The 13,281-nt window shown below is 51.0% G+C and overlaps 1 protein-coding gene across 5 annotated transcripts in view; it reads right to left on the bottom strand.

Annotated features, from left to right (window-relative positions):
- The window catches only part of GRIK5 (glutamate ionotropic receptor kainate type subunit 5), a 56,616-nt gene that overhangs the window by 28,733 nt on the left and 14,602 nt on the right, over positions 1 to 13,281 (bottom strand). For all 5 annotated transcript variants that reach the window (XM_087421682.1, XM_087421679.1, XM_087421681.1 and 2 more), the window contains one exon: positions 4,772 to 4,975. In XM_087421682.1, coding sequence (XP_087277808.1) covers positions 4,772 to 4,975 — 204 coding nt within the window. The remainder of the gene's footprint in view (positions 1 to 4,771; positions 4,976 to 13,281) is intronic.

Genomic DNA, 13,281 nt, shown 5'->3' on the forward strand with positions numbered 1-13,281 from the left:
TACAGTTACTTCTCCGAGAGCAGCCTGAGAAATCATTTTTAAATGATTTAAAAAATAAATCAAGGTCATACATCCACACAATGGAATATTATTTAGCCACAAAAAGAAGTGCAGTACTAATCCATGCTACAACATGGATGAACCTTGAACACATTATGCTGAGAGAAGCCAGACACAAAACACCACATATTGGATGATTCCTTTATTTGAAATATCTAGAATAAGTAAATCTATGGAGACAGTGAGCAGAGTCCCAGGGGCTGGAGAAAGGGAGAATGGAGACTGATTGCTTAACAGGTATGGAGTTTTCTTTTGGGCTCATGAAAATGTTTTGGAACTAGATAGAGGTGATGATTGCACAACATTGTGAATATACTAAATGCCACTGAACTGTATACTTTAAAATCATCAATTTTATGTTATATGAATTTCGTCTCAATACAAAAAAGAGAAAACAAATTAGACCACGGCACATTCTCTGCTTAAAACCTTCCAGTGGTTTCACAACACAATAAAAATAACGTCTAAACTCCTCACTGCAAGGCCCCCAGGATCTGGGCTCCACTCCAGGACCTCGCACTCTCCCTGCCCACTCCCCCCAAAACTCCGTGAGGGAGGTACTATCATCCGCATTTCAAGAGTTCAGAGAGAGAAGTGGCTTGCCAGGGATCATGTGGGAACGCGGTCAAACTGAAGCTGGCTCTGCCTGGCTCCTAACCAGCTCACAGCTGTCATGGACGCTGTGGTGGCCACCCAGACCCTCTCTTCAGATCAGGCACCCATTGCCCCAGCTGCTGAGGGTGGCTGACTGCTCAGCTCTGTAGGTGGAAGAGTCCCCTCACACAAGGTCCTGACCATGCCGGGAGACAGCCCCCTCCAATGACATATCAGTGGAGGGTATAAAGGCCTGCTCCCTTACCTCAGGGGGATGTCTTTGATGGCCATCCCAGCTCCAGAGCTGCCCATGGGACGGCTGAGGCCCAGTCATGACGGCATCAAAGCATCACCTCCTCCCTCTGCCCAAGTCTGCTCCTTCACTCCTTCACAGGACTGGTTTCCAAGGGCATCCAACAAACCTCCTGCCTGCTAATCTCCATCTCAGTCTGCTTTCTGGGACCTTGACCTAAGATATCTGCCCTGCTCTTGAGGGCCAGGTTGGAGGGTGCAGAGTTTATCCTGAGGGCCCTGGGGGGCTATAGCTAAAGCATGCAAGTGACAGGTCAGACTTGCTGTAGAAAGATCCTACTGGAGGACAAACTGGAATGGAGACAGATGGGAAGTGAGGAGGGTAGCGAGGAGGCCAGCAAGGAGGCTGTTGAGAGGGGCCGGGGCCTGAATTCACACCATGGCAGGGAAGGTAGGGAAGGCAGGGAGAAAGCCAATTCCAATAGTGGCCACTGGGTGGAATAAATGGACCATAATTTGAGACTGGCTGACGAGCCCTGCACCTGGCCCGGGGGTGACTGAGGGATGCTGGTGCCCTGGGCTGTCTTCCATCTGGAAGTCACTCATCAGCTCTGGGCCAGCCTGTTGGGGTGCCAGCCTTGGCTCTGCCCGTCACTAGCCATGTGGCCTGGACATGGTACCTTCGTGCCTGATTCTGTCCATTAGGGAAAACTGGGCTAATACCAGGCCTTCCTCACGCGGTGGCCATGAGGAGTCAAGGAGATAACACAAGTTCAGAAAGCTCGGACAAGGGGCTGGCAAGCATGAGTGAGCATTATCCTGATGACTCCAGGCTTCCCAAGTACTTACTGTGTCATTGGAAAAGGCACAGGCCTTGAGTCAGACACACCTGGCTGCAGCCCTGTGTGTTGGGGGTGAGTCCCTTCACCACTGAGCCCCAGATCTCACATCAGCAGGAGGGCAGTGATCCTCTGGGCCATGAAGGATTGTTAGGAGAATTAAGTAACACTTGGAAAGTTCTTGGCACGTGGTGTGAAGTCAACAAACAGCAGCTGCTGCTGCTGCGAGGCTGGTGGCAAGCACCCCCATGAAGCTCAGTGTACTTGGCCATCCCACAGCAGGCAGCTGAGCCTCGGCAAGGCCAAACCCCGCCCATCCCCTGCGCTCTCAGCCTGCTCCTCCTCCAGTGTTCTCTCCCAAAATGTCATCGCCATCACCCAGCTGCCCCAGCCAGAACAGGAGGAACGCCTGCGTCCTCACTCCTGCATCCACCCCCCCAGGCAGTCACCAAGCCCCAGCACTCTCCAGCCTCCCCTTGTCTCTATCTCTGCCATCCCCTTACCTCCCGACAGGTCATCCTGCAGCCCCTGCTGCCCTCTGCCCAGCTGATTCTGTTTCCTCACTTGAGCCAGTGCAACCTTGGGGGTGGGGAGCTTGCACTCCCATGGACCTCCTGCTGAAGGTGAAACTCGTTAACCCACTCAGAGCAAGGCCAGACCTGGCCACTGTACCCCCAGGGGTAGCACAGGGCCTGGTATACAGGAGGCACTCAATAAATGCTAGCTGGCTGGAGGACAGATGAATGCATGAATGTATATATGTGCTAACTGTGCCGACAGGAGTAACACTAACCACAACAGAAAGAGAGCACGCGCACACAGCCCCTACTACCCGTGGGCCCTGTTCTAAGCCCTTACGTGGATGAGCTCCTTTTATGCTCACAACAGCCCAACGTGGTAACGGCTGTTGTTTCTCCAATTTTACAGTTGAAGAAAGGACGTTACAGGGAGGTTAAGTAACTTGCCCAAGGTCACACAGCCAATGTGCAGCAAAGCCAAGATACAAACAGGACTCAGGACCACAATTGCAGCAACAAATCAGAAAGGCTCCAGGCCCTGCTATGTTTGCCTCAGGCACCTTCGCACTGAATCCTCCTGCCCATCTTGTGGGCTAGGCGTAAGACACTGGGGTTAAGACTCTTGCCCAAGGTTACACAGCTGTAAACAGGACTATTCTACTGCTTCTCTGTTGATGAATAAATTGGCATCCAGTTTACAGTGACTTCGGTTGGAGGGCTACTCCCCTGGAGTCTGCTTATTTCTGGGGGCCCTGATGAACGAAATGTTCTGAGCCTACGTGACTGAGGACTGGGCTGTGGAAATGGAGGTCAAGGGGAAGCCTGTCAGTCGGGTGGGCATCAGGCCACCAGTTCCAGGACTCCTGCCTCCTGTCTCCTCAGGTTCTGGCTTCAAGCCCTTTAAGCCCACGCAAGGGCAGCAGCTTTCAAACAGGCTGGCAGCCTGTGGGGCAGTGCCTCGGGCCTGCCTATGGGGTGGGGCTGGGGAGACAAAGCGACTAGGACCCTAGGGACACCCCCACCTCCGCCTCCACCAGAGCAGCTCTGCTTTGTCCAGGGTTCTGAGGGTGCTTTCAATGGGAAAAAAGGTTCTGCAGACAAAACAACTTTTGAAAATCAGTGCCCTAAGGGATAAATGTCCTTGACAAGCAAAGTGGCCTTCTCGAGTCTACCCTGGTGACGTTCAAGGCTTGGATGCAGTCGATTCTGGGATGGGAGAGACAGGAGGGTGATAATCTCTGAGGCCCTCAGCCAAGTCCAATGTCAAGGCTGCCCTGAATGTTTGTGACCACAGGTCCCTGCTCCGTACACCTGCCCTGTCTCCCACAGCACAGTCCCGCCTCTGGGCATTTGCCCACACGGTCTCTCGTGCCTGGAATAAAAAGAGGAACTACACGTGAGCCTCCCACCTCTGACAAGCAATATGTGCGGTGCTGTCCCTCACTACAGACCTGTCAGGTATCATTATCTGCATCGTAGGGGAAACTGACAATCAGAAAAGAGAAATGACTCACCTGGGCACTCAAACCCAGGTCTGACTCTGAAATATTCTTTCCACTGCACCCTCGCCTACCACCTCCCATGCCCCTGCCTCTCCCACCTCACCTTCATCCAGATTGTGCTCACACTCAGGGCCTAGCTGGCTCTCCCAGTACGCCCCACTCTCTCTCACTCCCCACCTTTGTAAATGCTGCTTCCTCTGCTCCAAACACACTGCCCTCCTCCCACACCCCCTTCACCTTGCTGACTCCTTCACACTCTTTGGGTATCCACCTGGGCATCACCTCTTCTGGGAAGCCCTCCGTGGATGCCTGGCTGGATCAGGAGTCTCCTCTGGGTCCCTCCTCTGAGGTTCCCCCATCAAAGCCCCAATGGCTCTGTCTTGTGGCTATTTGCTTTTCTGCATCCTAAGGAGACCCTAATCTCTTGGGAGCAGGGTCCAGGTCCACTGTGCTCACCACTGGATCCTGTGCTGCCCAGCATGGTGCAAAGCACACAGTAGGTACTCAATAAACACCTACTGAATAAGTGGACTTGTGAGTTCAACAGGGAGCCTCGATGTCTACATGTGCCAGGCCCTCCTGGCAGGTGCTGGGCATAGCGCACAAATGAGGTGCAGTCCCTGCCGGCCTGGCCCTAGCCCTCCCTCCTGCAGGCAGCCTCTCTCGACCTGCCAAGCCTTTGCCTGATTCCCACTCCATGTCTCTTTCAGTCACGCAACAAACCCTTGAGCACCAACTAAGCCAAGGTAGCATGAGGAGAGCATCTGGCAAAGGGGGACACAGGAGGTGACGCATTGCCTCTCTTCCCCCCATGCCTGCCCCACGTGCTCGCCAGGCACAGGTATACAGTGCCCCATCGGCGTGGTGGGCATGAGGAGCCCTCAACGACTCAATCCTCTTTTGCTACGTGCCAGGCTGGTTCTGAGGCTCCACTGGCTGCCCACCTGCCGGCCCTCCCTTGCTCCCCCCATCCACGGCCCCTTCCCCAGCCCCAGCCCGGCCATACCCGGTTGATGAGCTCGCCGACCATGCCCGTCCAGGAGCCATTGGGCTCGGGTGCCCCATACAGCCCGTCCTCCACCAACCGCAGGCGGTATCGGAAGCGCAGCAGCTCGGCCAGCTCCCGCAGCATGTCCACACAGAAGCCCTCGAAGCGCTCATTCCCTGACAGGGCCTGGAAGTTGGGCCGGCGCATGACGTACGGGTTCTCCTGCGGAAGCAGGATAGAAGAGAGGTCAGAGACTGGGCATCTGGGGGCTGGGTCGAGGATCCTGGAGCCCAGACCAGGCAGCTAGATCAGAAATCTGCTAGCAGAGTGGGCGTAATAGAGTGATTGCACACATTGCCTCCTTACAAGCGTTCAGAACCAGGGGTAAAGCACATGGACCCTGCCAGCCCCAAACAGATCATAGGAAGAAGCCCTTTTAATCTCCACCAGCCAATCTGATGCTTAGTCATCTCAAGATCAAATGCTTACAGGGTAGGCAGGCAACTTTCAAATGAATCCGACTAGATGGAGATGGTGCCAAACTGGAACAGTGGCTTTCAGTTTTTTGGCTACGACCCATAGTAAGAGATACATTTTGACTGCAACTCCCCATCATACACATATATGAGCATGCACCTGCACACGCATGCGTGCACGTAACTAGACTATTCCACAAAACAGTCCTTCCCCTTGTGACTGTGGGCAATACACTTGATATTTTCTCTTCTGCTCTATTTCATTTTTTTACGCAACCAGTAGAACCCACTAAACTGACTTCATGAGCCAGCAAGGGATCAAAGAGGGTCTCCCCCACCAAGATTTAGGTCTGGCCCAATGCCACCACGAGGGAAGCAGGCTTGAGATGCCAGATGGTCCAATGTTAAGAGAATTGGGGAACCCAGGTGGTTTTGTAAAATCTCCTGATTATAAAGGTTAGCAGCACTTCAAATTCTAATACCAAATTTTTTTAATGTTTTGCTAGCTAAACAAACACCTTACAGTTTGCAAACACCTCTTGACATAATTATTGTCTAAATGGCTGTTCATACAGTGTCACTTTGGACTTATGAACAAAAGGAGTCTGGACTTAGGGAACAGCCAGGAGAAAAGCTTTGGCAATAATAGCCACATAGTTAACACGTAGTGGCACCTGCTGAGTACCAGCCCCTGTGCTGTGTGTTCTCTGGATTTTATTACTTTAATTCCTCACAGTGACCTTACATAGCAGGTATTATTGGACTCAATTTACACATGTGGAAATGAGGCTCACACAGGTCAAGTGACCTCTGTCACCTCTCATTCACTCAACACATAATTACTGAGCTCTGAGGCAGACGTGGCCACAGTATTTTGCAGCCCCTCTCATCAAGAGGTGGAGTCGATTTCCCCTCAGCTTGGGTCTGAGCTGGCCTCAAGACTTGGCTTTGCCCAACAGAACACGGTGGAAGTGATGCTGTAAATTCCAGAGCCCAGGCCTTCAGAGCAACCTCTTGGGACCACCATGTAGGAAAGCCCAGGCCAGCCTGCTGAAGGATGAGTGACCTGAGGTGTGCCGGCCAATAGCCAGCACCAACAGCTACTCCAGACCTTCCAGCCAAGCCTCGTCACCAGCTGAAGGCAGCCAGAGTGAGCTCAGGCGAGACCAGCAGAACTGCTCAGTCAGCCCAGAGAATTGTAAGAAACAATAATCATTGTTTTAAGCCTCCAAGTTTTGAGGTGGTTTGTTACGCAGCGATAGGTATTACGAAGCCTGGTCCTATTATAGGCTCTGGATCCCAGGACCCCACGAAGCCCCACAGCTGAGGGGCGATGGGATGAGGGAAGTCAGTGCTTTTCTCTCTCTACCAGGCTGATTTCCAAATCCAAAATTGTGGAACTGGGAGTAGGAATGTGAGATAATACTAATAATAGTGGCAGCAGCTAGCATTTCTTGTGGGCTTGCTGTGTGACAGCTATTCTGTCAGTGTGGGAGGTTGGTATTATTACCTCTGTTTTAGAGATGAGGACACTGAGGTCCCGAGAAGTATAGTAAGTGCCTGAGATGGACAAGTCGGTCTGACTCTAAGGCTCTGCTATTAAGCCCTGTGCTAGACTGAACTCAAGTGGACAGAATCAGAGAAGGACATAGGAGAAGCTAGACACAGAGACGGGGGACCCAAGGTCAGGTATCAAAGCTGGAGAATCAGAAATCAAGAATTCTCTAGACAAGCACCCAGCATTAGAGCTGGAAGGTTCTCATACAGCCCTCTTGACATACAGAGGAGGAAACTGAAGCTGAAAAAAGGTCAAGTGTCTTGCCCAAGGCTACACAGCTAGAGCAAGGCAGTGAGAAGGGGAGAAGGAGCAGAACTGGGATTCAACCCCCAGTTGCTGTGCGCTCCAAAGCCCTTGTCCCTTCCACCAGGCCAAGCTCATCTCCAAATTCAAGACCGAGGCACTTGGGTTGTGGATTTGGGTTCAAGTCCTCAGGATTGGGGTCTGAGATTATAAAGCCAGAAACAGGGCCTGGGGTCTGTGAACAGAATCAAAATCAGAAAATAATGATCCAGAACTCAACCTAGAGTCCAAGCCCATCAGAACCAAGGGTCTTAAGGAGCCTCGTATCCAAGGTTTTCAGACTTCTTCAAAGAGAATCTTCTGCAAAAGCACTGCAGACAGACACTGGGCTGTTGCTAAGTCTGATTCTAAGAATTCATCCTACAAACGGCCGTGCACCTGTACACAAAATGCAGGTCCGAGAGAGTGACGGCAGCATTGCTTGTAGCAGGAACAAAGGCTGAAACAGCCTAATTTGGGACAGGTTAAAAAGATTATTGATGTCATCAAAGAATCCTAGGCAACTACTAAAATAACAAGTTCTAGATATATTAAGAGGGAAAAAAAACAAGCTACAGAACAACGTGTACAATATGCTACTCTTTGTGAAGGAAAGAGCGGGGACGTGCTTGTACATGCACAGACATTTCTGGAAAGATGTGGCCTCTGGGGAAAAAAATGGGGGACTAGAGAGGGTGGGAGACCAACTTCTCACTGCTTATTCCCATCTACTCTTTGGATTCTATTTAATGTAGGTTTGTATTAACTTCTGTCCCTCCCCCAATGGAATGAATTTTTTTAATTAAAATTTTTAATATTAAAATACATATTTAGGGCCGGCTCCGTGGCTTGGCGGTTAAGTGTGCGCGCTCGGATGCTGGCGGCCCGGGTTCGGATCCCGGGAGTGCCCCGAGGCACCACTTCTCCATCCAACGTGAGGCCGAGTCCCACGTACAGCAACTAGAAGGATGTGAACCTATGACATACAACTATCTACTGGGGCTTTGGGGGGAAAAAACTGAATAAATAAAATCTTTAAAAAAAAAAAAAATAAATAAAATACATATTTAAAATTTTTGAAGCATGATATTTAAATGTATATGGAAATGCTAATGGTCAAGAAGAGCCAAAGCAATCCTAAAGAAGAACATGAAAACGGGAGGACTGGGGCCGGCACAGTGGTGCAGTGGTTAAGTGCGCGTGCTCCGCTTCGGCGGCCCAGGGTTCACAGGTTCGGATCCCGGGCACACGCCAATGCACTGCTTGTCAAGCCATGCTGTGGCAGTGTCCCACATAAAGTAGAGGAAGACGGGCACGGATGTTAGCCCAGGGCCAATCTTCCTCAGCAAAAAAGAGGAGGGTTGGCATCAGATGTTAGCTCAGGGCTGATCTTCCTCACAAAAAAAAAAAGAAAGAAAGAAAACGAGAGGACTTACCCTACCAAACATTACGACTTAATTTAGGCCGGCCCCGTGGCTTAGCTGTTGAGTGCGCACGCTCCGCTGCTGGCGGCCCGGGTTCGGATCCCGGGCGCGCACCGATGCACCGCTTCTCCAGCCACGATGAGGCCGCGTCCCACATACAGCAGCTAGAAGGCTGTGCAACTATGACATACAACTATCTACTGGGGCTTTGGGGGAAAAAAAATAAAATAAAATAAAAATTAAAAAAAAAAAAAAAGACTTAATTTAAAGCTACGGTTATTTAAGACAATGTTGTATTAGAGCACAGACAGACAAATAAACAACAGAATGGAGAGTTCAGAAACCCACACGTAAGTGGATACCTGATTTATGACAGAGATGAGACTGCGGTGAAGGGGGAAAGAATGATCATTTTATTAAGTGGTGCAGTTCAATGAAACATCCGTATGAAAAAATGTATTCTGACCCCCTCCCTCACAGACTACATAAAAATCAATTCCAGTTACATTGTAGATCTAAATGTAAAAGGTAAAAGTACTAAGTTTTTAGAAAATAAATAGGAGGCTATCTTCATGACTTTGGCGGAGGCAAAGAATTCTTAAATTATAACAGCATTAACCATAAAGGAAAAAAAAAAGCAGATAAAGTGGACTTTAGTAAAATTAAAAATCTTTCCATCAAAAGATACCATTGAGAAAAAAAAAAGATACCACTGACAGTGAAAAGCCAAGCCACAAAGTGAGAAGACATCTGCAATACTTACTCCAACAATAGACTTGAATCCAGAATGTATAAATAACTTAAAAATCAATAAAAAGGTCATATATCCCAATTTTTTTAAAAATAGAAAAAGACTTGAGCAGGGAAAGAAGACTTCCGAATAGCCAATAAATGCAAAAAAGGTGGTCAATTTCCCTGCTCATTAGGAAAATGCAAATGAAAACCACAACACAGTGGGTACCTGTATATGCTCCCCACTGTCAAAAACAAGGAGCAACTGGAATTCTCTTTCACACGCTGCTGGTGGCAATGAAAAGAGCTACAGCCACTTTGGAGAACACTTTGGCAGGATCTACTAAAGCTGAAAAGACCCAGCAATTCCACTCCTGGGCATACACTTGACAGAAATGCCTGCACGTGTTCACCAGAAGACATGTAGCAGAATGTTCATAGCAGGACTACTCATAATAGCAAAAAACTAGAAACAACTCAACTGTGCATCTACGTTTGGTGGATAAGTAAATTACAGTATGTTCATATAACAGAACACACAACGAGACTAAACGACTTGCAACAACATGGATGAATCTCACGAACACATGTTGAGCAGAAGCCAGACAAAAGAGAGAACACAGAGGACGATGCCATTTACATGAAGTTCAAAGGCGGGCAAAGCTAATCTGTGGTGAAAGAGGTTGAGATGGTGGTGACCCTTGGGGGTTAGAGACTAGAGGGGCACAAGGAAGGCGGGGGTAGGAGGGCTGGTTCCACGGGTGTGTTCAGTTTGGGGAAATTCAGTGAGCAGTACACTTAGGATTTGTGCAAGTTTCTGTATGCATGTTACACTTCCATAAAATCTCTTGAAACTAAAAACAAAAAAAATTAAAGTAGGGTGGGTGCTAGAGTATTCCTCACAAGCTGCCTGCCTGGACTCTTTCATGAACCCAGGACCAAATCCACATCCAGGACTTCTTGGAGTGCAGTTTAAAGGACCCTGATCGGGCCGGCCCTGTGGCTTAGCGGTTGGGTGCGCGCGCTCCGCTGCTGGCGGCCTGGGTTCAGATCCCGGGCACACACCGACGCACCGCTTCTCCGGCCATGATGAGGCCGCGTCCCACATACAGCAACTAGACATACAGCTATCTACTGGGGCTTTAGGGAAAAAAAAAAGGAGGAGGATTGGCAATAGATGTTAGCTCAGAGCCAGTCTTCCTCAGCAAAAAGAGGAGGATTAGCATGGATGTTAGCTGAGGGCTGATCTTCCTCACAATAAATAAATAAATAAATAAATAAAGGACCCTGATCTAGCCCAACCCCCTCACTCTATTATGAATATTTCAATCCCCCCATTTTAAAGGAGGGAACTGAGGACAGGGAGGAGAAGAGACCTGCCCGGGTCACACAGCGTGTGGATGGCAGGGCCAGGCCTAGAATGCAGCCGTGAGGGCTCGGAAAGAAGCAGAAATTGAGGCAAATCGAGGTGGTGTGGTGCCAAGAGCGGGTTCTGCCAAATCAAATCAGCTCTGCCATCTTCTAGCTGGGCGACTTGGGTATATCACTTACCCCTCCTGTGCTTTAGTTCCTTCACCTGAAAACTGGGGGACATAATGGTACCAACCTCAGGGCTGCCATGAAGATTAAGTGAGTAACACAAGAAAAGGGCTTGGCACAGTGCTCAAAGACATTGGCCATGATGATTGCTATTTTCATCAGGGATGCCAGATCAGGAGAGAGAAGGGGAAGGGACTCATGTGCTCAGCATGCCTTCTGTGCTGGGCACTGCCACGGGAGCCTTCTTATCTAGGGCAATTCCCCCACAGCCCTTCAATGTGGGATTAATAGACCCATTTCACAGATGAAGGTATGGAAGCTGGAGAGGTGGACGACCTGAAGTGGTAGTAGGGGAAGCCCGGAATGAGAGTGAGGTCTGTCTGACCCCAGAGACACCAAAAAGCAGGACGAGACGTCACAGGTAGATGAAGGGAATCATGGGGACCAACTAAGTGCCCTGAGAACTCTCCGGGAGGGGTGGGGTCTGGGGCTCAGGGAAGGCACTTGCACAGCCTCATTTCCCTGGGCCTTCTCTTGCCCCTCTACCTTCCCTGTGGGGCCTCTCTCAAACTTGGCACCACCAGCCCTCTCTCTCAGCTCCAGACCTGTGAGCCCCACCTGAGACAGCCCTACCCTCCACCCCAACCCAGACCTGCTCCCTCACTCAGGCCCAGCCCATTAGCCACCACACCCTGTCTGTGTGCTACTTCCTAACACCCCACATCAGATCCCCCTCCCTCCCCACAGCCCCAGCCCAGCTCAGGCCTGTCCTCCTCCACCTGGAGCACCTCTCCTCTCTAGCAGCCTCCCCCAAGGGCCCAGGAGCTTTCTGACATCCTGATCCGGCCCTGCCCCTTCCTGCTCAACTCTCCACGGCACACGGAAGCGTAGCAGAGTCCTTCAGAGGCCCTTCCCCACCTGCTGCCCCACAGCCTCTGGACCACCTCTGTCGTAGCACTCGCGACCCCTCCTTGCTTGCTAGGTACCAGGCACCATTCTAGGCCCTGGGGACAGAGCAGGGAAGAAGACACTGACTGCATCTTGCCCCAGGCACCCAGGTTGATCACGTCTGACACAGGCCCTATCCAGAAACACAAGTCAGAAAACGCTGGTGAACGAACAGGCACGTCTGGTTGTGCACACCGAGGCCACTGTCTCTGTCCAATCTGACAAACCCTTCCTGAGGCCCCTGCTCCTGCTGCCTAGGATGCCCAGTCCCTCCTCTGTGCGCCCAACTCCTACACAGCTTCTGAAGCCCCATCTAATGCCACCTCCTCTGTGAAGCCTTCCTCAGGCCTTCTAAAGCTGAGTCATTCCCTCTTTTCTTTGGGGGGGTCCCTCGTTACCCTGTGTGGGAATGACTGTGTACAGGTCTGTCTCCTCCATCAGACTGGGATCCCCTCCCCCAGTGCCACTCAAGAGCAGGGAAACCACGAGACCACCTGTGACTCATTCCTGTGCCTCCAGAATTTGCGTAAGTCCTGGTGCACAACAGCTTCAGTAAATATTTGTGGAATGAATGAATGAATGAATCCATCAACAGAAGAATCAATCTCACGAAGAGAACAACATCAGCTGGAGAGCCTTGGGGGAGAAGAGGAGACTCGAAGCCCCTGGGGTCAAGGCTTGGCTCTCCTGACATCCCCTCCCTGACCTCTGCACCTGCTCCCCACCAAGAACCCCGACTCTTCCGGCTCCAAGAAGCCTCTGGGACTGACCACATTCCCATAGGCATAGAGGCGCAACTTCTTCCAGCCAGCCGGCCTGGCCCTCAGGGCCCCTCAGTGACGCTGTTACGAAGTGCCTGGTTTCCCATCTGCAGGCCATCTGTCCCTCCCCAGCAGGTTTACTGGCCCTTCTCCAGAGGGACACGAGGTCCCCGTTAGATCAGGAGTTCCCTAGGGACTGAGGGAATGGTTTTGTGACACACTGCTTTAGGGGGCCTCTGACATCCTGCAGGACCCTGTATTAATCCTCTCAACCTCGGCATCCACAGCTTTAGCCCACCCAGCTCAGTTACTGAGGAGCTCCCACAGATAACAGATGCCAGCAGACCTGGGATTTGGCTGCTACGAAGAGCATGGCTGCCTGGCATGCCCGGCCTCCAGGCCCAGCTGCTCTGGGCAGCCTCCTGCTCACCAGGTCCTGCGCATCACCCCCTCCCTGACCTCCTGGCAGCCCATCGTGCCTGGCAGGGTGCACAGGCTCCAAGTTTGACACTCAATTCCAGCAGGGACTCACCGTGTGACCCATTTCCTTACCTTCAAAAGAAGGAAAATAAGCTGGACTTTGTAGAGTTGCTGAGAGGTTTACAGAGTGACACCTGGGGAGGGCCCAGAACAGTGCCTGGTGCAGAATGGGTGCCTGACAAACATTTGTTGACACAGAAAGGCCCCTCTGACTCTGATCTGGTAAAATGCAAGAACGGCAGCCCCAGAGGCTACAGGACGATGTCTCTGGCTGGTGCTCAGATACGAGAGCACTGGACATTCAGAGCACAGCAATTAAGACTCAGGC

This window comes from Ceratotherium simum, chromosome 33, assembly GCF_057802395.1.
Source record: "Ceratotherium simum simum isolate JZ-2026a chromosome 33, ASM5780239v1, whole genome shotgun sequence".
Taxonomy (NCBI): Eukaryota; Metazoa; Chordata; class Mammalia; order Perissodactyla; family Rhinocerotidae; genus Ceratotherium; species Ceratotherium simum.